The sequence below is a fragment of the Coregonus clupeaformis genome, chromosome 15 (assembly GCF_020615455.1).
Source record: "Coregonus clupeaformis isolate EN_2021a chromosome 15, ASM2061545v1, whole genome shotgun sequence".
NCBI lineage: Eukaryota > Metazoa > Chordata > Actinopteri > Salmoniformes > Salmonidae > Coregonus > Coregonus clupeaformis.
In genome coordinates, this window is record NC_059206.1 from 40,861,159 (window position 1) to 40,887,567 (window position 26,409).

Consider the following 26,409-nt stretch of genomic DNA (forward strand, 5'->3'; position numbering starts at 1 on the left):
TATTGATCGTGTCCCTGCTTACAAATATCTGGGCATCTGTATACATGTAAAGCTGTCTTTTTAAAAAGCATATTGATGAGTTAGTTAAGAAGCTGAGAATAAAAATGGGCTTCTTCTATAGAAATAGGTCTTGCCTCTCGCTAAATAGTAGAAAGCAGATTATTCAGTCGACGTTCCTATCGGTCCTAGACTATGGCGACATCATCTATATGAACGCAGCTGCCACTTCATTAAAGCCATTAGATGCAGTTTCATAGTGCACTGCGCTTTGTTACGGGCTACATTTGTAGTACTCATCACTGCCTTATCTACCAAAACGTTGGTTGGCCCTCTTTCATGTCACGTAGGTTGATACATTGCTATGTTTTCATTTATAAAGCCCTTTTACACAAATTCCCACTGTACCTAACATCTTTTCTAAACTTTAGACATACGAGTTACCACACACGGTCTCAGGGATGGTTAACTCTGGAAATTCCTTTGTTCGGTACTGAGTTATGTAAATCAGCTTTTAGTTTTCTTGCACCTTATTTGTGGAACAATCTTCAAAATGATCTTACATTTTATGTTTTGGTGCCTCTAGGGAAATTCAGAAAGCTGATTGAGGACCTTATTACTGATTAATGTTTTTTTAAAATATATTTTATATATCGATGTTGTTCTTTCTGCTGGCATTTATATATTCTGTAATTTATGTAATGCAGGGCTCATCTGTAAAAGATACCTTGGTCTCAATATGACTCCCTTATAAAATAAAGGTTAAATAGCCTATGCTACTGACTGTAGACTATGAAATGTAAAAGGGAGACGTTAGGTGGTGGAGGGTAGGGGTGGGAAAGAAAGGAGGATGTTGTCTCACACAGTGTTGAATATCAGGTGAAGCGCGTCTCTAGCTGGTGCATTTCTCTGAGTGCAGCAGCAGGAGACAGACTCCTCAGGGCGCTACACCGGGTGTGCGCGTCTCGACAACAGCAATAAATAGCCTACTGTCTGAATAGTTTGTCCAGTCCATACGAAAAATATATTTGCTTTGATCATACTTGTACTGTCAAAGAACGGTACTCGTTTGGGAGGCATTTAGGGATAACAAGGTAAGCCATTCCCGTTTTTGCATGAGAATAATTTGATGAAATATTGTTCTTGAATTCAAAACGAGCTGGTGGGAATGTGAGTTAACTACGTTATTTCTAACTAAATTCAACGATTGCCTGTACCTATTGGATATTTGAAACTAGTGCAGAGACTAGTCTCAGATAATTAAATAAAAAGTAATTTACCTGTCATTTGCTTTAATTATGTCTATATATAATTCATAAAAATTCGAGACTTTTACAAATAGCCTATCAGAAACCTTTCAAAATGCTATGAGATAGGCAGAGAGAGTGCGGATTTAGATGATATGCCCAAATAAATTACATTAGTAGACTATAAGCAATCAGAACACTGCCTAAGAAGCACATCACCTTGCTTACCCCTCCTATATGTGGATTCTTTGGCATCAATAGCACTGAATAGCTCGAACCATTGTTTGTGCACCCAATAGTCTCTGGCTGCATTTACAAAGGCAGCCTAATTCTGATCTTTTTCCACTAATTGGTCTTTTGACCAATCAGATCAGCTCTTTTGCCAATATTTGGACAAAATATCAGAATTGGGCTGCCTTCCTATGTAGGCTGCAATATTCACTTATAGGCATGTGTAGAATAACAAAACACCTGAAGCTTGTTTGTTTGACATACTAATATATTTTTTAATGGAGACTAAAGTGGAAAAATCTGTCAACTCAATGATAACAATCCCAATCAATGGAAGTTCAAACCCACTGTGCACACACTGATTGAATCAATGTTGTTTCCAAGTAATTTCAATGAAATAAATGTAAATACAATTAATTTCAATGAAATTACGTTGAACCAACGTGACATAGACGTTGAATTGACATCTGTGCCCAGTGAGAAGGCTCAATCGATGATCAGGCTCTGATTTAATATTTCACCTTGCATCAAAGACAAAGTAGTAGACTACAGAACAAAGGAAATATGCATCTCCAAATAGTTTAAATAGCACCAAAAAGTGCCTTGCCAAGTGTTTCAAAAGTGCCAGGTGCGTGCACTTAGACGCTTAGCATTAATTAAGATGGCTGAATATGCACTTATTGCATATGGATCATTTATCATTATGCTGGCCTGGACAAAGGAAGCTGACAAAACAACATATGGCCACTGGAAAATGAAACATAGTCCTATAATAATAACTTCCATGATGATAACTTTAAATTATATAAAGCCTGGGTGCCGTGCCAGTCTGTTTCTGTTCTCTTGACAACTACTTATGGAATTGTCATGTCAAACATTTGGCATGACAATGAGTGACAACGAGTTAACATGATAGAACAGACTGGCACTCAAATTATACTCTACTGAGGACACATATTTTGTGAACATGCATGTATTTTCAGGTAGTGTCTAAGGATAATTATTTAGAGATTGAGGTTGCCCCCTGGTCAGCACCAGCTGTCTAGCAGAGTTTGATATCCTGCTTCACAAAGAGTCATACTGATTAGGACTTCAATCTCAGACAAGATATAGATTGCTGACATACTAGCAGGGGCGGACTGGGACAAGAATTCGGCTCTGGCATTTTATCCACACCAGCCCACATCACAGCGCACCACCAACTAAAACAAATACAATATGTAAAAACACCACTGGAGATACAACTCTGCTCTAGCCATTTTGTTTGCCTCCCTGTTGTGCTGTCTTCTGTCTCAGCATCTTCCCTGCTGTCACTCTGTACTTCTTCTTGTTCTCTGTCTGCCTGTCTGCTTAAGCCTTATTATAAGAGCCAAGCTAACGACTTAGGCTAAATTGCAAATTAGTGCCTGTTGTATGTGTTCCCCTGAATCAACACCTCACCTATGCATTATTAATGTTACAGGGCTCCAGGCTAAAATGTTCCCCTGGTGTCACTGATGCCACTAACTTTTACAGTTGGTGGCATCAGCCCATGATTTGGTCGGACCCAAATCATGAGTAATCATCTTATAAAGTAATTCATAGTGCTTTATTAAGAAGTATAATATTTAAACTACTGAGGTATTCAAGAAATAAGTTCCTGTTCAAGCAGGAATGCATGATTTAATGCATGATTTAAGATATTTTGCCCAAGGATCAACCAAAAGCTAATTATACTGTAGATTAGTATAACAGAGAAATTGCACAAAAATCTTAACAGACCACGGGCCGCCGGCAGTCTCACCTATTTCATTGTTTTATATAAAAAATATTTGTGTGTGTTAATTTTGACCAGCCAACCCAACAAAAACTTGTCCAGCCCATCTGGCATTTGCCAGAATTGTCAGATGGCCAATCCGCCCTTGCTGGCATTTTAAACACAGACAGTGGCTCCTTTGTGTGGATACATTTTTCTATAGCTCAATGCAGCCTGATCTCATAGACTAGACATAACATAGGAAATGAAAATATGATACACTCAAATAAGTAAGATATGTTACATTTGATTTGGTTACATAAGATAGATGGTTACTTAAAGGGGAATTTCACCCTGGGGGAATCTGAACTTCATGTCTGAGGCATTTCTAGGACAGTGAGATGTGTTTCACAGATAATTGTCCAGGAGGAAGGCAGGTCTTCGCGCGCTGCACGATACACCCTATGACGGCTTCCGGTTGCGAGTTCGAATCTCATCACGGACAACAAAGGTTGTGAGTTCGAATCTTATCACGGACAACTTTAGTGTCTCCGACCACTACTTTGTATCCTTTTCTCTCTCGCTCTCCTCCAACACTCCTCACTCTGCCCCTACTCAGATGGTAATGCGCCGTCGCAACCTTCGCTCTCTCTCTCCCGCTACTCTCTCCTCTTCCATCCTATCATCTCTTCCCTCTGCTCAACCCTTCTCCCTCCAATCTCCTGATTCTGCCTCCTCAACCCTCCTCTCCTCCCTTTCTGCATCCTTTGACTCTCTATGTCCCCTATCCTCCCGGCCGGCTCGGTCCTCCCCTCCAGCTCCGTGGCTTGATGACTCATTGCGAGCTCACAGAACAGGGCTCCGGGCAGCCGAGCGGAAATGGCGGAAAACTAGACTCCCTGCGGACCTGGCTTCTTTTCACTCCCTCCTCTCTACATTTTCTTCATCTGTTTCTGCTGCTAAGGCCACTTTATACCACTCTAAATTCCAAGGATCTGCCTCTAACCCTAGGAAGCTCTTTGCCACCTTCTCCTCTCTGCTGAATCCTCCTCCCCCTCCCCCCTCCTCCCTCTCTGTGGATGACTTCGTCAACCATTTTGAAAAGAAGGTTGACGACATCCGATCCTCGTTTGTTAAGTCAAATGACACTGCTAGTCCTGCTCACACTGCCCTACCCTATGCTTTGACTTCTTTCTCCCCTCTCTCTCCAGATAAAATCTTGCGACTTGTGACGGCCGGCCGCCCAACAACCTGCCCGCTTGACCCTATCCCATCCTCTCTTCTCCAGACCATCTCCGGTGACCTTCTCCCTTACCTCACCTCGCTGAACAATTCATCCTTGACCGCTGGCTATGTCCCTTCCGTCTTCAAGAGAGCGAGAGTTGCACCCCTTCTCAAAAAACCAACACTCGATCCCTCTGATGTCAACAACTACAGACCAGTATCCCTTCTTTCTTTTCTCTCCAAAACCATTGAGCGTGCCGTCTTTAGCCAACTCTCTTGCTATCTCTCTCAGAATGAACTTCTTGATCCAAACCAGTCAGGTTTCAAGACTGGTCATTCAACTGAGACTGCTCTTCTCTGTGTCACGGAGGCTCTCCGCACTGCTAAAGCTAACTCTCTCTCCTCTGCTCTTGTCCTTCTAGACCTGTCTGCTGCCTTTGATACTGTGAACCATCAGATCCTCCTCTCCACCCTCTCCGAGCTGGGCATCTCCGGCGCGGCTCACTCTTGGATTGCATCCTACCTGACCGGTCGCTCCTACCAAGTGGCGTGGCGAGAAGCTGTCTCCGCACCACGTGCTCTCACCACTGGTGTCCCCCAGGGCTCAGTTCTAGGCCCTCTCCTATTTTCGCTATACACCAAGTCACTTGGCTCTGTCATATCCTCACATGGCCTCTCCTATCATTGCTATGCAGACGACACACAACTAATCTTCTCCTTTCCCCCTTCTGATAACCAGGTGGCGAATCACATCTCTGCATGTCTGGCAGACATGTCAGTATGGATGACGGATCACCACCTCAAGCTGAACCCTGGCAAGACGGAGCTGCTCTTCCTCCCGGGGAAGGACTGCCCGTTCCATGATCTCGCCATCACGGTTGACAACTCCGTTGTGTCCTCCTCCCAGAGTGCGAAGAGCCTTGGCGTGACCCTGGACAACACCCTGTCGTTCTCCGCTAACATCAAGGCGGTGACCCGATCCTGTAGGTTCATGCTCTACAACATTCGGAGAGTACGACCCTGCCTTACACAGGAAGCGGCACAGGTCCTAATCCAGGCACTTGTCATCTCCCCGTCTGGATTACTGCAACTCGCTGTTGGCTGGGCTCCCTGCCTGTGCCATTAAACCCCTACAACTCATCCAGAATGCCGCAGCCCGTCTGGTGTTCAACCTTCCCAAGTTCTCTCACGTCACCCCGCTCCTCCGCACACTCCACTGGCTTCCAGTTGAAGCTCGCATCTGCTACAAGACCATGGTGCTTGCCTACGGAGCTGTGAGGGGAACGGCACCTCCGTACCTTCAGGCGCTGATCAGTCCCTACACCCAAACGAGGGCATTGCGTTCATCCACCTCTGGCCTGCTGGCTCCCCTACCTCTGCTGAAGCACAGTTCCCGCTCAGCCCAGTCAAAACTGTTCGCTGCTCTGGCACCCCAATGGTGGAACAAGCTCCCTCACGACGCCAGGACAGCGGAGTCACTCACCACCTTCCGGAGACATTTGAAACCCCACCTCTTTAAGGAATACCTGGGATAGGATAAAGTAATCCTTCTACCCCCCATCCAAAAAAATAAATAAAAAATAAAAACATTGTAAAGTGGTTAACCCACTGGCTATAAGGTGAATGCACCAATTTGTAAGTCGCTCTGGATAAGAGCGTCTGCTAAATGACGTAAATGTAAATGTAAATGTTTAGCATTTTAGCTAATTAGCAACTTTTCAACTGCTTACTACTTTTTAGCTACTTTGCAACTTCTTAGCATGTTAGCTAACCCTCCCCCTAACCCTAATGTTAACCTTTTTAGCCAACCATAACCCTAACCTTAACCCTTTAACCTAACTCCTAAACTTAACCTTAACCCAGCTAACATTAGCCAGCTAGCTAACCTGGATTTATGTAAAGAACAATGCAAAATGCTCTGAGACCAGGTTGCTCAGTGCTATCTTCTAATCTTACTATAGCACAAGAGAGTTCAGAAATATGTGACAGCCTTATGAAATGTATTGGAAATTCACAAGAAATGAGAACTGAAGAAATGTTGCGACTGTGAGCAATGAACAGAACACAACTAGATGTTTCAGTGGTCTTTGGTTGAAGTGGTGCCCTGAAGTCACTGAAGGAATAAGGTTGAATTTCTCTAGTGAGTAGAGATTACATTGAATGATCTTTAGTGTCTGTGGGTCTTGGGTTAATCAATCCTCTTTACTGTACATCAACCGTCTGTGAATGTTTAGCTGTTTTAACTCCAGTTCTTTAAAATATACTGTACCGTATATGTAAGAGTACATTGTTGATACACCAATAGTGTGTATTGCTCTATAGACTGCTTCATGATCATGACAGTCATCCTCACATTGAGTCATACTGAGTCATACTCACACCTAGAGGTAGGCTAGGTCTCCCATACGTATGGTCATGTAATCATCCATCTAAGGCACAGCCAACTTTAGATCCCCAGTTAGTGTTTCTTATCTCATATCAAACTCTCTGGGCATCAAAACGAAAGTCCAACAGCTCAAAGACAAATGACAATACTCATTCCAAAATAGTGAACCTGGCATAATAACCCTTCTCTTTGCTTGTCTTTGATCCCGCTGGACCATTTGACCGGCATTGCATTGCGATGTCTCTATCACTAGCGCTTTTCCTGCTACACCAACATTTATCTCATCCAATGACATGCGAAATCTCCAACACGTACACCCAGAGTGATATTGAGTGGAATTATCAGTCCGCTGCCCCTCAGAACTGTAATGCACTGCCCTCTGTGCAGTTCAATCCCTGGCTTGTCATCTAGCTGCTGAGTAACTGTAACGAGCTGTGTGTTACAGAGACCAGCACATGTTGCTGCCTGATTTATGACCCAGGTGAAAATGTGCTTTTGTTTTATATATCTATTTATTTTCTTAACCTCTACGCTTTGATGGTTTCTCTCATAACTTATGTATTGACTACCAATGATTCTGTGTCAGTGGAGCTGGTGTTTGAAATTAATGGTTTTATGCATCAGAACGGGAATCGACAGACATATTTCAGTAATGTTATTTGGATGAAAAGTAAATAGAAAATGTTTCTTGAAGCGGAACCTCTGTTTACTCTGGCAGCATTGTAATAATGTTTGAAGTGAGGAAATCTTTACAGAGAACCTCTCTCTTGAGGAAGAAGATATTTGGCAGTCGAATGCATATTTACAGCACAGCCATCATCTTCTTCTTATTATTATTATTTATTTTTTTTGTATTTTTTTGCTGTCTTGTGGTTTTATTTAGGATTATTATAAAAATGTTGAATATCCTTTTATGTAATGGATGCCTGGCATATGGTTGTACTATGATGAATGCTTACTCAGTCTCAAGCTTATTCAGTCTTATTTGCAACAGTGACTACATTTAGCTTCTGCCATTCTGTAAAACAGGGATGGAGCCTTTTTTTACTTTTTTATTAACCGCTCTCTTTCTACTGTGTTTTTAGTGGGACTTCTGTTCAATGAAAACATCCCTCCAGCAAGTTTCTATCATGCCATCTCAGTCCCATCGTGAAAGAGACACCATAAACATATTGGATCTTGACTTTATGACCCAGAAAGCCCTGCAGCCAAACTCCAAAGACAGATGGTGCAACAAGCATTGGCAGTGCTGAAGATTCACTATCCTGACCTGTCAGTGTTTTTAATGTTACTGCCAAAGACATTTGTGCAGGCATTGGCAAGGGCTCATGCCTCCTAGCATCAAAGATCTGTGATTGACGAGGTACCAACTTCTCCAGTCTTGAGTCACATGAAGGGGAGATACAAATGGTGGACTCCCAACTCCTGTGCTGAAGTTTACATGGCTGAATTCTGATTTAACAAAACATGACAGTCAATCCCAAAGACATTCAACTAGTGAATGAACTGTAAACAAACCCAAAATGGTTCCCTCAGATGAAAACATCACGATCCCTGTGTCAGAAAGCTGTCCCAACGGCAGCTCCTCCTCCTCCTCCGCTGAGGTGGATATCACTAAGGCGGTGACCCTGGGCCTGGTGCTGGGGGTGTTTGTCATCTTCGGGGTTCTCGGTAACATCCTGGTCATCCTGTCTGTGGTGTGCCACCACCACCTACGCTCCGTCACACACTACTTCATCGCCAACCTTGCGGCGGCAGACCTGCTCCTGAGCTCCACCGTGCTGCCGTTCTCTGCCACCTCGGAGGTCCTGGGCCGCTGGGTGTTTGGCCGGCCTTTCTGCAGTGCTTGGGCCGCCCTGGATGTTCTCTGCTGCACTGCCTCTATCCTCAGCCTGTGTGTCATCTCTGTTGACCGCTACCTAGCCGTCAGCTACCCACTGCACTACCCTGCCATGGCCACTGGGCGGCATGGCCTGGTCGCAGTGGCAGCTCTCTGGGGCCTCTCGGCAGCCATATCCGTAGGTCCACTCTTCGGCTGGAAGGAGCCCGACCCAGAGGACGAGACTGAGTGCCGGATCACAGAGGAACCGGGTTATGCTATTTTCTCTGCCCTGGGGTCGTTCTATGTGCCACTGGCTGTCATCCTGGCCATGTACTGCAGGGTGTATGTGGTGGCCAAGCGGAAGACTCGGGACCTGAGGGAGGGCAGGAAGAGGGAGGGGGGGATGGACACGGAGGGAGAGGGAGTGACACTGAGGATCCATCGGGGAAATGCCCCTGCTAAGCCAGAGGGGCAGGAGGAGGAGGGAGAGAAGGGCATCATGAGGCGGAGACGCACCACGTTCGCCCTCATGCGCTTGCTGAAGTTCTCCCGGGAGAAGAAGGCAGCCAAGACTCTTGGCATTGTGGTTGGCTGCTTCATTCTCTGCTGGCTGCCCTTCTTCCTGGTTATGCCCATCGGTGGGTATCCCACAATGCCTTTCCTTGCTCTCCCTATGTGCTAATGCATGCCTTTGTTTTGAATTGCATGGAAATGAAAAAGAGAATGCGATATAAAAATGAAAGCAGACTCATAGACGTTTAATATGACAAAACTTAAGTCTAAACAACTGTTAAATAACAATATCATAGGGAGTAACATAGGGCTGGGAATTGCCAAGGACCTCACGATACGATACTTTCACGATACTAAGGTGCCGATACGATGTATTGCGATTCGATACTACGATTTTATACAATTCGATGGTCCGAACATATTGCTCACCATGGCTGCTGCAGAGGGACAAGAGAGAGTCATGAGAAAACAACAAGTTTTGATCAGTCATGGACATGTTGGCTCCCCATTTAAAAAGAATATGGATAAGAAGCTAGAGAAGAAGAAATACCAGATATTTGAAACTGATATGTAATGGAAAATCAAGTCTGAAATTTCAAAGTGAAAATTACAAACTTCAGAAGCCTTTTTAAACTTCAAATACACTACAAGTTTTAAGTGTCCTGCATTGCAGGACAGTTCTCCTGCAACAGGGAGATCAAATTATGATCCTGCATCTGTACAGCCGACTAGTGATAGCTAGCGTTAACAACCTACATCTTCTACTGTATAGATTTTTTCCCCCATCACTAGAATAACATCACTGAATTAATTTGCATTTTTCTCAAGAAAATAATCCCTTAAACGGATTTCCCATAGCAGCATATAAAGCCCCCTTACTGGATAGAGAGTGATTGCCAATGCCTGACTCACAATGTGTCATTTTCTTGTCAGGGAAGCTTCCCTTCCAAATCTCTGAAAAATCAACCCCACCACTCTCAATGGAAAAGCACAAAATGGAATGGATATTAATGTTTTGGAGACTGAAAGAGTGGGAATAAACCACAGGACCTATTTTCTGCATATTTCCTGTTACAGTGCACCAAAAACAATGTTAGGAGCCGTAAACAAATGCAACCCTCTATTCTAGAAATTCAGCTACAAAATCACTGCTGTTAGCATGGCTATGGGATAAGTCACTTATAACAATAGTTCAGTGATTTGAAAGATAAGAGGAGCTATACACCGAGTGTACAAAACATTGAGAACTCATTCCATGATGTAGACTGACCAGGTGAATCCAGGTGAAAGCTATGATCCCTTATTGATGTCACTTGTTAAATCCACTTCAATCAGTGTAGATGGGCAGGAGGATTTTGAAGCCTTCAGACAATTGAGACATGGATTGTGTTTGTGTGCCATTCAGAGGGTGAATGGGCAAGACAAAATATTTAAGTGCCTTTGAACGGGGTATGGTAGTAGGTGCCAGATGCACGGTTTGTGTCAAGAACTGCAATGATGCTGGGTTTTTCACGCTCAACAGTTTCCACAGAAAGGTCCACCACCCAAAGGACATCCAGCCAACTTGACACAACTGTGGGAAGCATTGGAGTCAACATGGGCCAGCATCCCTGTGGAACGCTTTCAACACCTTGTAGAGTCCATGCCCTGACGAATTGAGGCTGTTCTGAGGGCAACAAAAGAAAGTGTTTTGTACACTCAGTGCATATGATCATATGATGATAGATGTACAGTCAAACCCAACGTTGCCTCAAAGCTGTCATCAACATCGTTAATACCACCACAAGCCTGTGAGAATGTGATTAATGAAATACCGTATAATGGCTACACAGACTTTAATATCCTTGATTAAGGATCCGACAGATCTGTAATTCAAGATGATATGGAGATTGGGGTTGAAATCATTTACTGTAAATTAACAGATTATCAAAAGGCCTGCTGATGGCCTGGTTCTGAATATAGCTCCTTTGGTCTTGGGAAGTGTAGCTGAATCCATTCAGATACTGTGCACCTCTAATCCTACTTTAGAATTCAATTTCTTGATGGAAATTCTATTATTATTGATTTATTTGTGTTTTATTGTATACATAACAACAGAGTCTACGACCCTGGTCACCCCTCTTGAACGCTCCATATACTTGTGTGTTTTCTTTAGTGGTACATCAGGAATTCAATTACTGCCATGGAGAAGCAGAGCAAATGAAATACCAGTGCTGAACCGAATAGGGTTATACTTCAGGGAAGAAATGAAATGAACAAAAACACTATTCATTATTTTATTCCAAAGCCATTGTAAACAACAACCATAAAAGGCATGATGTTGTGGGCAGTAAACCAGCGCCCAACAATCACCCTTCATCTTTCCAAGGCAGCAAAGTATTACATGAGTCATGCATTTCAATATAAACAGACCTTCAGACCTGGGAGCACATTATTCAATGTCAAAGCTAATGCCCCTGAGACTCTCAGACTATAGGAATGAAAGAGTTGAATGTTTTAGACCTTTAGTGACAAAGCTCTTCAGATAGAGAGATGAAAGCTGTCATCAAGGCAAAGGGTGGCTATTTGAAGAATCTCAAATATAAAATATATTTTGATTTGTTTAACACTTCTTTGGTTACTACATGATTCCATATGTGTGATTTCATAGATTTGATGTCTTCACTATTATTCTACAATGTAAAAAATTGTCAAAATAAAGAAAAACCCTTGAATGAGTAGGTGAGTCCAAACTTTTGACTGGTAGTGTATGTTGGCCTTTCATACGTCTTATCAGATAACCTAGAATGTGTAAGTACACAGTGAACACCAGTATGTCTGGAATTGAAACTATGTTGAAATGGTGGGGGTTAATGTGTGAGCTACCTATGCTCATCCTATTGCTGTTATTCAATACAGATAAGGGTCAATAGGACATGCAAATGATTCATGATTCATATAGACATTGTAAACTACTGTACTTGCTTTAGTGACAGATCTGTCTTTGTGTTTGTGTGTGTGTTCTTTCCACAGGCTCCATATTCCCATCGTACAGGCCATCTGACACCATCTTTAAGATCACCTTCTGGCTGGGCTACCTCAACAGCTGTATCAACCCCATCATCTATCCCTGCTTCAGCCAGGAGTTCAAAAGGGCCTTCCTCAATGTTCTGCATGGACATTGCCTCAGACAGGGGGGAAGGAGCTCCAAGTCTCTGGGGTTTGCTCCTTCCTATTGTCCCAGTCCTGGTCCATCGTCTCTTATTAGATCCCAGGCTCCCCACTCCTCCTCCAGCTCCTCCACACCCTCCACCCAGCCACGCCAAGTCCCCTCCCCAGCCTCTCATGCCTCCTCCTCTGGCTGCTGGAGGACCTTCTCTTGCTCCTCTTCCTCGGTGGGGGTGCCAGGCCATACCCAAAGTGCCCGGGTCCACAGTAAAAGCCTGCTGAAGGCATGGTGTTTTGCAGCAGGGGAGAACCCATCCCAACAGGGTGCTGCTTGCCTGAGCCCCTCAGCCCCTGGTGCTACATGTCAAACGAAAGTCCATTGCCTCTCCCTGGGAGCAAGAGGGGAGGCTGTCTGACTGGGAACACTACATTTACATTTTAGTCATTTAGAAGACGCTCTTATCCAGAGCGACTTACAGTTAGTGAGTGCATACATTTTCATACTTTTTCATACTGGCCCCCCGTGGGAATCGAACCTACAACCCTGGCGTTGCAAGCGCCATGCTCTACCAACTGAGCTACACGGGGCCCTAAACACTAAAGGCTTCTGGGTAATTAAAATTCCCCCAAGTTCTGGGAAAAGATGTGCCACTTATTGGCATGAAGTTAAGACATCTCTCTAGACCTGCTGGAGTCACTCAGTCCAGCTATTGACATAAGGCTGATGTGTCTTCATGTTTTGGGAAATGGGAGAGAGTACACCTATTGAAGAAGATACTGTAACACGCCTGGAGGTAGAGATGTACTGTACTGAATGTGCTGCACTGTAGATTGAAGTACAGTATGAATCAAAAGGATACACAGTGTGTACAGAAACTGAATGAAGAGTACTGAGTCAGTAAAGAGACCAGGGTTGGGGAGCAGCTGATTACATGTAATCAGTTACATGCAATCTGATTACAAAAAACTGTAACTTTAATCAATTACGTTACCAGCAAAAATATTGTAATCAGATTACAGATACTTTAGAAAAACTAGATTACTTCTTGGATTACTTTTAAATTCAGAAAGGCTGTTTGCAAAAAAATATCTATTTCTGTTTTCTCAAATCAAAAATCAAATCAAATGTTATTTGTCACATGCGCCGAATACAACCTTACCGTGAAATGCTTACTCCCAAGCCCTTAACCAACAATGCAGTTTTAAGAAAAATAAGGGTTAAGAAAATATTTACTAAATAAACTAAAGTAAAAAAATTAAAGAGTAACAATAAAATAACAATAACGAGGCTATATACAGGGGCTACCGGTACCGAGTCAATGTGCGGGGGTACAGGTTAGTCGAGGTAATTGAGGTAATATGTACATAGGGGTAAAGTGACTATGCGTAGATTATAAACAGCGAGTAGCTGCAGCTTTTAAAAAAAAGTGGGGGGTCAATGCAAATAGTCCGGGTAGCCATTTGATTAGCTGTTCAGCAGTCTTATGGCTTGGGAGTAGAAGCTGTTAAGAAGCCTTTTGGACCTAGACTTGGCACTCCGGTACCGCTTGCCGTGCGGTAGCAGAGAGAACAGTCTATGACTAGGGTGGCTGGAGTCTTTGGCAATTTTTAGGGCCTTCCTCTGACATTCAATTCAGCATTGAAAAAAGTTGCAAGTTTAAGTTTGTTCCAACTGAGCGAGTCTGACCACAAGTCAGAGACCACTATGATGACACACCAAATGTGTTTGATGGATCCTCTTTGTCTTCTTCTAATGACTCTTAAGGGGAAAGTAATCAGATTACGTTACTGAGTTTGGGTAATCCAAAATTTACGTTACTTATTACAATTTTGGACAGGTAACTAGTAACTGTAATGGATTACATTTAGAAAGTAACCTACCTAACCCAGACAGAGACTGAATGAAAACGTGCTTCAGGTCACTGAAGATGATTATTTGAGGAAGATCTCCATACATAGGTTTAACATACAGTTCATACTGCTACTTTTTTATTTGGACAATATTTATGACAAGCTTACAATCTGACTTGTGCAGTTCTCACGGTACATTGTACTGAAAAATTTAACGCTTGCTCGGCTCTTACTAGGTAAAGTAGCTACTGTGCTGCTGGTGTGTATGCTTGTGTCTTGTGACAGTGGTCTCTTTCTTTACCTACTCAAATAGCAGAAGAACATGTCCATCAAACACATGCACAGCTAGATACTCCGACACACTAGGCCCAGAGAATGAGCCAAATACCTGCTATGCATTGTAGGATGTTTCAGTTCAATGATCAGTGAAGATAAAGTTCGTAAGCGTCTGTGCAACCCATTGAAATCTTAAATGCAATGAAATTGTGTAAAATACAGAAAATATTTCAATGCTAAATATTCTGCACCAATCCTCTATGAAAAATACACATGTCAGATGTTGTTTTGCCTGTGTGATGAATAATTATAATAATGTATGAATGGCCTTTTTCAGCTCTTAGTCAGCCCTCAATATATACTGAGTATTCCAAACATTAGGAATACCTTCCTAATATTGAGTTGCATCCCCCCCACCTCTTTTGTCCTCAGAACAGCCTCAATTCGTCGGGGCATGGACTCTACAAGGTGTCGAAAGCATTCCTCAGGGATGCTGGCCCATGTTGACTCCAATGCTTCCCACAGTTGTGTCAAGTTGGCTGGATGTCCTTTGGGTGGTGGACCATTCTTGATACACACGGGAAACTGTTGAGCATGAAAAACCCAGCAGCATTGCAGTTCTTGACATAAATCAGTGTGCCTGGCACCTACTACCATACCCCGTTCAAAGGCACTTAAATATTTATCTTGCCAATTCACCCTCTGAATGGCACACATACACAATCCATGTCTCAATTGTCTCAAGGCTTGAAAATATTTGTTTAACCTGTCTCCTCCCCTTCATCTACACTGATGGAAGTGGGTTTAACAAGTGACATCAATAAGGGATCATAGCTTTCACCTGGATTCACCTTGTCAGTCTATGTCATGGAAAGAGCAGGTGTTCTTAATGTTTTGTACGCTGAGTTTATTTAATATGTTATGACTTCAAATATCCATATAGCCACTTGTTAGACACCAAAATACAGGGAGGTTCCAACTCATTGTCCATTAATCCATTCGGTCCAATAATAAACAACTTGAGATATTTCTTGATTGCAATGGTCATAGCATTCGTTAATACTCACACAGTCCGGTTGTTTGTCACACAATTCCAGGGTTGGTTACTGAAGGAGAGATTTTAATTCAGATAACAGATTCTAAAGTGATATGGAAAAGGTAAACTCATGAAATGATACCAAACAAAACAACACAATAGGACGACAACACCTTGACAGGTATTTTACTCCTCTAAACAGACTAGGGGACATACTGCCATCTTGTGTCTTGAGAGTGTACTTGCGCTCATAGGACTGAGCAGACCTTTTTTCCTGTGGGGATTTCATGAGTACAGTACATGAGCTGAAAAAGTAGAGAGGCACCATTGATGTCTGTATCTTTGCAAGAGGCCCATTGAAGAGTATTGACCATTCAGTAATGTTTCTGTATGTACTGTAATTTACAGTGGAATTGTTTGACCGATTTGGATGTTTAGCCTTACTATTCATATTCATATATAATATTCATATTTATGGTATTTCCTACTCAAAGGTTTTAATATTCTTGTTAATATTGGGGGCGCAGTAACCTTAATACACAGGGCACTATCAGGCTAGACTTAAACACTACACACAAATCAAATGTTTCTGTGAAAAATGATCAGTGGCCATGTGATGTGCTATTACCAAGGGTGAGCAGTGGAGGGAGGGAACCCATTCTACCTCCTAAGGTCAGCACACAACATTCACAATCATAAAAAAAGCCAGAGGCTGAGTGTTATGATGAGTTTCTGGTATCGAGAGGTTCAGGATGCAAGAGAGTATGGGATACAGAGGGAGATTTGATTCGGTCATTATTTAATTCAGTACTGGATTCAATGACAGGCGGTACGGACGTAGCCTCCTGCCATCTGAACGACTTCCATACAAAATCTCTCAGTTTATATAATGCTCTCCCGATCTACTTCTGTCCAACATCTGCCAACCATCATTGACTGTCACTTATCTACCACAATAGCATCCCCATACTTGGTATTGTGTCACCCTAGCCAGGCCATTCCATCACATACACCTTCTAAGATTAGCTCAAGTGGCCCCCAATCGATCTTGGCACGCAGACCTTCTGTCCCTCACCAGTGACCTCTATAACACATGGCGTGTCCTTGTCCTCTCTCCCTCACATACATCTTATGAGTTTTACATACATGAATGAATCTTGTATCACAAGTCATTATAACACTGAGTTTTGTTTTTTAAATCTTTATTTTTGTTGGTTATTGTTTTTTACATCACCATCCATGGGATTTGACACTTTCCATAGAGAGCAAGCATCCTCAAAACCCCACAGCCATCAAGACAAACAATCACATAGTTTCACTTTCACAATCGGAGGGGGTTAGGTAGAGGTGGGAGGACAGGGGTGTGGGGTGGGATTTTAACAGCATTATCAACCTCAAACCTAAAGCTCTCAATCTGCCTTTCGCTTACATCACATATTAGCGTGGCATAGAAAAACATTCAAACTGACAGAGCAAGAAGGAATGTGTGTGTGCTTGCATGTGTGTGTGCTTGCATGTGTGTGTCTATAGCCCCGTTTATACCTGGAGCTAACATGGGTCCTTTGTCCTGATCTTGTCTACATTCTGATTGTGCCCATATTTCCAGAAATGTGTCTACACATGGTATTAAAATTAGTCTATTATCCGTCCACTGTGTCTGCATTGTGACAAGATTTCCTGGTCCCTTACTTTATGCAAATTATTCCACAGCTATTCTTTCAAAATAATATGTATTTATTTATTGTACAACACATATTGATGTAGTCAGTCAATGCTGCCAACTGTCAATTATTTAAATGGTTTCTCCGACTAGATCGGTCTACACTTGTAAGATATCCAGACACAATGCGTGTCGAACTACCTCCGGAGGTGGGCAGGATGATCTGATCACAATGTGTCTTTTGATTGTCTACACCTGTCAAAAAATATAGGCACAATCTGAATGTGGACAAGATCAGGACAAAGGACGTAAGTTAGAACCAGGTATAAACGGGGCTTGTGTGTCTACAGTATATGGAGGGGACACGATGGCAGCACCAGCGTTGACAGCTAGTTTATAATATCTGAGTCAATGCTTTAGGCATGGGTTCTCCACCACAGCGACATACAGCGTTGGGTGATTGGTAGATATCTGTGGCCTTGTAGAGGAGCTCTGTGTAATTGCTGTGATGTGAAGCTTTTCAAGGGCCCACGAATCCTGGGTCAGCAGAGGTATGTGGATCCCACCCAACTAACCAAAAGCTTATATACAAACGGTGACACACCAAAACAGTGTGATTCTGCAGCAACAGTTCATTTTAGAAAAGCGGGGTAGGGAAGAAAATGTGTGTGTGGAGGGAGTTCTATATTGTGCATGGCTTCCATACAGCTAGTCTGCCACGGACACCATGTTATTCTAATAGCACAAGGTCCGGAGGGGTTGCTATGGGCAAATTCCGATCTGACAAGCGTTGCCATGACAAACAAAAAGCAGGGCCTAGGGTGACTCAAGGGCCTCGTAGTCAAGGCAACAGAGGGCAACAATGGAAGAGCCAGAGAGAGAGCAAGAGAGAGGAAGAGCGGGGTAGAAACAAGCAAACATACTTTTAGTCTCAGGAGGACTCATGTGCTCCTGGCTGCCAAATCTTATTTGTGCTTTGGCAGACCCCTTGCTCCACCCTCCAGTCTATGGGAATAGAGGTATGAATCATCTTAACCCTGCGTCACCCTCCGTTTGAGAGATATGCATTCCAACACCAAGCAAGCAAATGGGAGACTCATGCTGAAAAGATACCAATACACTGGGCCAGGGTTTTCAATGGGATCGAGAAGAACAACTGGAGAATCAAAAATCTTAAATATTGTTAGTCATCATAGTAAAATAATGACAAAAAGAATCACGATAATAATCAAAATCAGAATAATGATGACCACAATATCTCAATGAGAATGATAAAAAAGTGAAGAGGCAAAGAGAGACTGAAGAGATTTTTTGCTCAGCCATGTAGCCTACTCTTCACATGTGAGGACGGAGACTTGACCTAGCCCTAATCTCACGTGCCAGACAGTACAGTTTTTTCGTGGTATATGCATATGCTGAGATATAGTCATCTGGCTGCGTTAGATAATCCCAACCCTGACTGGAGTGGCCTGAACCCTTTCACCTGAGTGATTGAACACTAACAAGCAGACCTCCCCCCTCCCATCCCTGTCTCATCTCATTCCCTGTAGGCGGTCACACTGAAGTGTCAAACTTTAATTTCCCTGCTATGGATTCCTTAAACACAGATACCATTACTACCCTGAAAGAGACTCTACCTTCTAAGGGCTTCCTACGAGACCTTAACACGGCCAGGAAAACCAAGGGTCCAAGCCACAGCACAGTGCTGGAAGGACATACAGACACCACTTGTTCTGTGAGTGCATGCGTGCGAGTGTGTGTGTCTGTAACAGTGTGAGTGAGTGTGTTGCTCTGTGTTGAGTCATGGAGAGGCAAAGGCGAACACTGCAGAACAGCGACTTTTAGGCCAAGATCTCGCCGACATGCGAGTGAAGGTAGAAAAACAGCTGGCGGACTGCTTTGCCTTAATGAAAACCAGACCATGCAAAACGAAGGACCATTACCATCACTCCAGGTCTGAGACCAAAGGAGTGGTGCACTGGGACCTGTGTGTGTGTGTGTCCCATCCCTTACACATTAACACTGCACACTAGTTAGAAATACATTACTCCATGTCTACTTTCAAGCTCAAATTAATCGTGTTCAGCCTTAGGCCACTACTTACAGAATGACACTAAATAGCAATAACAACAGTTAAAAACTACAACATTAGAACATTTTCATATTAAGTAAGCATTGTTGTTTTTAAAGGAGCACTACGAGTGGAATACGAAATAACAAAATCTGGCACCTTTATATCGGTTAACACCGGCTATTTTACATTTTTATCTTACATACATCCTTCTCTTACCATAATAAGAATAATACAAAATCGAACTATCAGTACAACTTCTGTGGGTTCAGGCACATAAAGAGTTGAAAAGGAAAAGGGGGAGTGGATGAATAGAGAAGTGGAGGCAGGGAGCAGAGAGACATTCAGTCTTCTAAATGCACTGGTTGGTACTGGAACATGCTAGAACAGGAGGGATGCTGCCTGCAACACTGTCAATTAAATGGTGTATGGATCTCAAAGATCCCATTACAGTGATAAATCACAATGCTCTTTAGGCGAGGTATATGGGCACATACTGTACTATAGCTTAGCTGAGTATGAGTGTGGCACCATCTTGCTAAGAGGGTGAGTTGAATGAGGCTATGAGAAATTGGGCATTCCCTAGTATTCTTACCAGAATCTTCCTTCCTTCCCTGCCACCCGGTTACACTCCTCCCAACATCCTACATTTGAGTCACATCTCCTCTCATGGGCTGTTAAGTTCCATGATGGCCTCTCCTTGGGAGACGTAATACAGTGCTCTATTCACTGCCCGCCAAATCTCCTTCTCCTACTCTACTGGACTTTCCTGGCTCACAAGCAGCTTCCAAATATGGACCATGTTTTCTTCATTACATCTAGTCCTTGACACAAAGCTACTGGTGGGATGACATAAGATGAGCACCAGTGAGAAGTTCCTTTAAGGTTTTCAACAGTGGTTCAGCTTACTACTAATCTCACGCATCATCCCGAGGACAAGGAGAGCATACTACCAACTTTAAACAATAACAATGGACTGGCAACAAGTCAATAAATTGTGTTGATCGTAGCCAGTGATGTACTGATCTTAACAGTGTGGGAGATGAAAATCACACTGGAGGGCAAGGCTGTATAAACAGTAGAGAACTAACACAACCCAGAGAAAAGTAAAAATATCAATATTGAGGAAGGCATAAGCGACTTGTCTCCTCCATTTTTGTTCACTACATAATGTTAGCGCAACTAATCTGATGTACAACATGTTCCCCATGTGTCGCCATACTTCATTTACCATACATTCAAAATGAAAAAAGAGGGACGGAAACAGAATGGACTTCCTCTATGCAAATGCTACAAGCACTGTCTTGACCTTCTCGCCGTGTTAAAACTGCTCAGTCTAGTCTCACTTGACCCCTCTATTAGAACATGAAAATCAAAAACTAAACTAAATTATACATGGCAGGTAGAAAGTACAGCATAAAACACTAAATAATACAGTCAAAAGTGCTCAAATAAGGACTGTTGTTTTCTTCTCTTTTTTTTCTTCAAAATCTTTTTTATAGGCGTCTCCTTTATAGAGGGGTGTCGGGGGAGAGAGAGTGGGGGATAGATGTAGGGGGGAGAGAGAGTGAGGGAGAGATGTAGGGAGCAGCAGATGGGGGAGAGAGGTTGAGGAGGGGAGACTTGGTTTGGCTTCTGGTGGAATGGCCCCTAGTCCCTGATGCCCCTCCCCTCAAGCCCTCATTTCCCCTGGTGGCCAATGGGAGGGGTTAACCCAGGTTGGTGATGTTGGCCCTGCCACCGGGTGGCGCCACAATGCGCTGGGTGTTACGCCGAGGAAGGTTGTCATCAACTTGAGCACCTACAAGTACAGGAGGAGGAAGTCAATATCACTGTATTATGACACTTTCATTGTTATGAAAATGTATCATCAAAACTATGATAGATATAATGTCAGATATCTCTAGTGAATGGATCCATGGATCCACCCCAGTGCTTCTCACCAGATAGGCTGAACCCTGACTGGTGCAGGTTGCGGACAGGCTGGGCGCCGGCTGCTGCCTGCTTGGCTGGAGAGGTCTTGGCAGAGGAGGCAGGAGTCATAGATTTGGGTGTGACTGACACCTCACAGACAGGCCCGTCATAGAGACCCCGGGGAACACCCCTTAGCTCAGCCAGCTGGAGAACAGGGAGGAGGCAGACTCAAGAGTCAAGATCAAACAACCCAAACCTACTGCAGGGTTGAACCCCAAAATAATCCCATGACTGAAACTTAAGTCAATCGCAGATCGATTGTCTGCAGGGCCAAGTTAACCTCCCCTTTCATGTAAAAAGCTTTTAGGGAAAGAGGATCATTTTGTACATTAAACTGCGAGTTTGACCAGCTCCAGTCCTTTTCAATTTGATATATATTTTTTAAATAAAATATAGATTAAAAAATCAATAATAACAACAACAAAATCCATATGATGGAAATCCGTCGCAGTGACTGAGAACTTTTACCCCTGCTACCGATAGTGGAATGCAACATCTAACTTGTCAGCAAATACCCTCATCTTATCATGAGTCAACAACTTAACATAACACAGGGTTTTTGAAAAGGAAATCCACTCCCTTGGAAATAAAACACATCAATGCAAAAGACAGCAGACCACAATGATACAGTTCCATAACGGTGCCTTACCCTGCTGCGGGCCTTTATCCTCTTGTAGACATAGTCACAGAAGGGCTTCCGGCCCACGAAGCGGCCACACCCCTCGGTGGTGTGGAGGTTCCCCTCCTCCAGGACGATCTTACCCTGGCTGATCACTACCAGGGGCGCGCCACGCACCTCCACACCCTCAAAGATGTTGTACTCCACATTCTGGAAGAGTGACGGGGGAGAGAGGAGGAGAGGCAGAATGTAGTACAATAGATTATTTTTCGATCAGACCAATATGCCCATATATCAGCCTCTTATGATTTGTGTGAGTTGACTGGTGTTTAGTACTACTGTGGTGGACCGCCATCCTTCTCCATCCTGTGCCAGTAGAGCAGTTGTTTTATAGTGGGCCAACGTTCAAATCATTAAGTCCCCTAAGGGTTTTTCTAAGGTTAGATAAATGACAATTGAAAACCCCTCCAGAGATAGCATCATCGATGTGGTGGTGAGATCTGAGTCTCTCCAGACCACAGACCATTGATTTAGCCAGGCAACAAGGAGCAGAGTTACCAGGCACTTACAGGGATGGTGTGTGCAGTAGAGAGCAGTGTGAAGTGTGACCACCTTCCTAAATGCTACTGGCTGATTAGGGCTGAGGTCATGGCAATTTAGTGGGCTCCATAGGGATTAGAAAAAGTATGAGGTCACCCGGAGGCAGGACCTCCCAACACACACACACACAATGTCTTTCTGAATTACCAATTTTCCCCATGTACATTAGTCCATTTCCTGACCAAATGGAAAGAAAGAAACCAAAGAACACGGAGAGCTAGAGCGATTAGATTGCAAAAGCACACACACACACACTGTGATTTGCCTGCTAACAATCAGAAATGACATGTTCCAGTACTCTGGCAGAGTTTGGGGATGACATCACTCCTCTGAGTCACCATAAGGCCCACGCCCTAGAGCTGGGGAACCCAACCAATCATATGTGGTCAGGAGTCAGATGACCATAAAAATACAAGTATGGTAATTTCATAGAACCATTGCAATTTAACCTATCAAGTTCACTTGAATGTTCAAAGTATAACAATTTAATTTTGGACAGTTTCCCAAAGATGAATCTGTGGTGTAATACCACGTGTAATACCATATGGCTGGATATACAGTAGATTGTGCCTTTCTGATGGTATAGTATTTGTGCTTAGTGTGAGTATGTGACTGACCGAGTTGTGGCTCTTGGCTGAGATGATCTTGGTGACGTCTGGGTCCCAGAGTACCAGGTCAGCGTCAGAGCCCACAGCGATGCGGCCCTTACGGGGGTACAGGTTGAAGATCTTAGCAGCGTTGGTGCTGGTGACCGCCACAAACTGGTTCTCATCCATTTTACCTGTCACCTGAATGAGCCAGGGGAACACAGAGAATTGGGCAGTTAACTTTGGGAGAAAATCACATTTTTGTGGTTATAGATGAGTGTGTGTATGCAATTGTTGTGTGAATGTGCAAATTCAAACAATGCATACAAATTCTACACATGATGTACACTGTACGTTCTACTGTATATACTATGTACTGTATATGAGTATACTGTATGTAATATATATATATATATATATATATATATATATATATATAACATGTAGTCTCTCACCACACACTTGTCCCAGATGAGGGACATTCTCTCCTCAGTGCCGTTGGTACCCTCAGGGATGAGGGTGAAGTCATCTTTCCCAACAGCGCGCTGGGCAGTGTTGAAGGTGCAGTGGGCACTGCCAGTCACCTGCAGGTCCCCACTGGAGAGGAGGGCACAGGACAAGAGATGAGACTGTGCCACTTGGGCTCAGAGTGGGATGATTGTCCTACTTTATATTGTTACCATGATAACAGTTTACACCATATGAATATTTGTCCATATGGTCCAATCCAGTGTAATGGTATGGAGTTAGTGCTCTCACCAGGAGAGCAGGGAGTTGAGATAGTCGGGTGTGGTCGGGTCTGGGCTAAGGGGCGGGGACGTGATGAAGGCGGCAGCCTTGGCCCAGTTCTTGCTCCAATAGTGTGAGCCGTCTGTACCCAGGCTGGCAGTGATTGGCTCCCCGTACACCACCGTGCCTGCAAGGCCAATCAGAAACATGATGTGATTACAAATGTAAATGATGTTATTGACATAATATGGTGCCTCTCCCTTCTTTTGGCTCACACATGTGCATCTTCCCTTCATCTTTCTGTATGTTTGTACCCTAGCAACAGCCTATCAACAGTCTCTCACCCTTCTTCCTGGCCTGAGCGATGACATCAGCAGCACTCTTGCTCATCACCTTAGTGACGTAGAGGGGACAGTTGGTCTGATTGGCTACTATCACAGAACGGTTGACAGCCTCTGCCTCCACCTGAAAGACACACCCAGGGTTCAGAGGTCAAGGTGACCATGCAAGGACGCATTTTGGAAACAGAAAGGGAAGATAAAAACAGAAATAGGTAAGAACTCTGAAGTCAAATGCTGATGCATTATACCTCTTCAGGATGGCTCAAGACGTGCCCCTCAGGTCCAGTGATGCCCTGCTCTAGGATTCGACGCTGCTCCTGAATGGACAGAACAGGCATGCTTTAAATACATCCAGTGTTAGATAAGGTCGATAGGGTTTTGATAGTCCAGTAAATGGTGTATTGTTTCCTAGGCTTTGATGGTATACCGTATACCGGGGTATTTGGAAATAGCCATGGGAGGGTTTTTCAATACCGTTGAAAGATAGTCACGTGTTTGTTTGTAAATAACACAATGGGAGAAAGTGGGTGCAGGTGAGTCCAGCTGTGTATTGACAGGGGTCGCTTTTTATATTGAAAGTCAACAGTGTTTTTTTTTGCTTCAATAGAGTGATCAGGGGTGTACAACTATAGTTTTCCTTCACAGAAAATACATTAGAGCAACAAATTCGGCAGAAAATAGCTTCATTTTCATCAGATGACAACAGAAGTTCAACGCTATTTGGCTGGCAGCCACACAAGTAAATGAGCATACAATGAAAAAGCAAGTTCTTTTTTGCCGAAACGATGCATGGCCATCATATTTCTAATGTTATTCATAGAAAGAATGTAGCCAGCTACAGTGGGGAAAAAAAGTATTTAGTCAACCACCAATTGTGCAAGTTCTCCCACTTAAAAAGATGAGAGATGCCTGTAATTTTCATCATAGGTACAAGTCAACTATGACAGACAAATTGAGGAAAAAAAATCCAGAAAATCACATTGTAGGATTTTTAATGAATTTATTTGCAAATTATGGTGGAAAATAAGTATTTGGTCACCTACAAACAAGCAAGATTTCTGGCTCTCACAGACCTGTAACTTCTTCTTTAAGAGGCTCCTCTGTTCTCCCCTCGTTTCCTGTATTAATGGCACCTGTTTGAACTTGTTATCAGTATAAAATACACCTGTCCACAACCTCAAACAGTCACACTCCAAACTCCACTATGGCCAAGACCAAAGAGCTGTCAAAGGACACCAGAAACAAAATTGTAGACCTGCACCAGGCTGGGAAGACTGAATCTGCAATAGGTAAGCAGCTTGGTTTGAAGAAATCAACTGTGGGAGCAATTATTAGGAAATGGAAGACATACAACACCACTGATAATCTCCCTCGATCTGGGGCTCCACGCAAGATCTCACGCCGTGGGGTCAAAATGATCACAAGAACGGTGAGCAAAAATCCCAGAACCACACGGGGGGACCTAGTGAATGACCTGCAGAGAGCTGGGACCAAAGTAACAAAGCCTACCATCAGTAACACACTACGCCGCCAGGGACTCAAATCCTGCTGTGTCCCCCTGCTTAAGCCAGTACATGTCCAGGCCCGTCTGAAGTTTGCTAGAGTGCATTTGGATGATCCAGAAGAGGATTGGGAGAATGTCATATGGTCAGATGAAACCAAAATATAACTTTTTGGTTAAAACTCAACTCGTCGTGTTTGGAGTACAAAGAATGCTGAGTTGCATCCAAAGAACACCATACCTACTGTGAAGCATGGGGGTGGAAACATCATGCTTTGGGGCTGTTTTTCTGCAAAGGGACCAGGACGACTGATCCGTGTAAAGGAAAGAATGAATGGGGCAATGTATCGTGAGATTTTGAGTGAAAACCTCCTTCCATCAGCAAGGGCATTGAAGATGAAACGTGGCTGGGTCTTTCAGCATGACAATGATCCCAAACACACCGCCCGGCAACGAAGGAGTGGCTTCATAAGAAGCATTTCAAGGTCCTGGAGTGGCCTAGCCAGTCTCCAGATCTCAACCCCATAGAAAATCTTTGGAGGGGAGTTGAAAATCTGTGTTGCCCTGCGACAGCCCCAAAACATCACTGCTCTAGAGGAGATCTGCATGGAGGAATGGGCCAAAATACCAGCAACAGTGTGTGAAAACCTTGTGAAGACTTACAGAAAATGTTTGACCTGTGTCATTGCCAACAAAGGGTATATAACAAAGTATTGAGAAACTTTTTTGTTATTGACCAAATACTTATTTTCCACCATAATTTGCAAATAAATTCATTAAAAATCCTACAATGTGATTTTCTGGAATTTCTTTTCTCATTTTGTCTGTCATAGTTGACGTGTACCTATGATGAAAATTACAG

General features: G+C 43.4%; 2 protein-coding genes across 3 annotated transcripts in view; one reads left to right on the plus strand and one right to left on the minus strand.

Moving 5' to 3' along the window:
- The first annotated feature begins 926 nt into the window (after nucleotides 1–926).
- Nucleotides 927–12,770, plus strand: LOC121583301 (alpha-1A adrenergic receptor-like). The gene is made up of 3 exons (XM_041899485.2): nucleotides 927–1,091; nucleotides 7,906–9,280; nucleotides 12,168–12,770. Exons 2-3 carry the CDS (start codon nucleotides 8,344–8,346, stop codon nucleotides 12,716–12,718), a joined length of 1,488 nt encoding a protein of 495 aa, XP_041755419.2. The 5' UTR covers nucleotides 927–1,091; nucleotides 7,906–8,343; the 3' UTR covers nucleotides 12,719–12,770.
- A 6,569-nt stretch (nucleotides 12,771–19,339) lies between these two features.
- LOC121582438 (dihydropyrimidinase-related protein 2) overlaps nucleotides 19,340–26,409 on the minus strand; it is a 31,167-nt gene continuing 24,097 nt past the window's right edge. For both annotated transcript variants that reach the window (XM_041898212.2, XM_041898211.2), the window contains exons 7-14: nucleotides 24,295–24,363; nucleotides 24,050–24,170; nucleotides 23,736–23,892; nucleotides 23,432–23,573; nucleotides 23,007–23,177; nucleotides 21,820–21,999; nucleotides 21,140–21,314; nucleotides 19,340–20,997 (exon numbers count right to left, since the gene is read on the minus strand). In XM_041898212.2, the coding sequence (XP_041754146.1) occupies nucleotides 20,906–20,997; nucleotides 21,140–21,314; nucleotides 21,820–21,999; nucleotides 23,007–23,177; nucleotides 23,432–23,573; nucleotides 23,736–23,892; nucleotides 24,050–24,170; nucleotides 24,295–24,363 (1,107 nt within the window). In that variant the 3' untranslated portion in view covers nucleotides 19,340–20,905. The remainder of the gene's footprint in view (nucleotides 20,998–21,139; nucleotides 21,315–21,819; nucleotides 22,000–23,006; nucleotides 23,178–23,431; nucleotides 23,574–23,735; nucleotides 23,893–24,049; nucleotides 24,171–24,294; nucleotides 24,364–26,409) is intronic.

What these genes read in the sequence shown, in the direction of transcription:
- LOC121583301 (XM_041899485.2), top strand. Translation starts at nt 8,344, where the DNA reads ATGGTTCCCTCAGATGAAAACATCACGATCCCTGTGTCAGAAAGCTGT. An exon ending in CTTCCTGGTTATGCCCATCG is followed by an intron (nt 9,281 to 12,167) that starts GTGGGTATCCCA and finishes TTCTTTCCACAG; the next exon opens with GCTCCATATTCCCATCGTAC.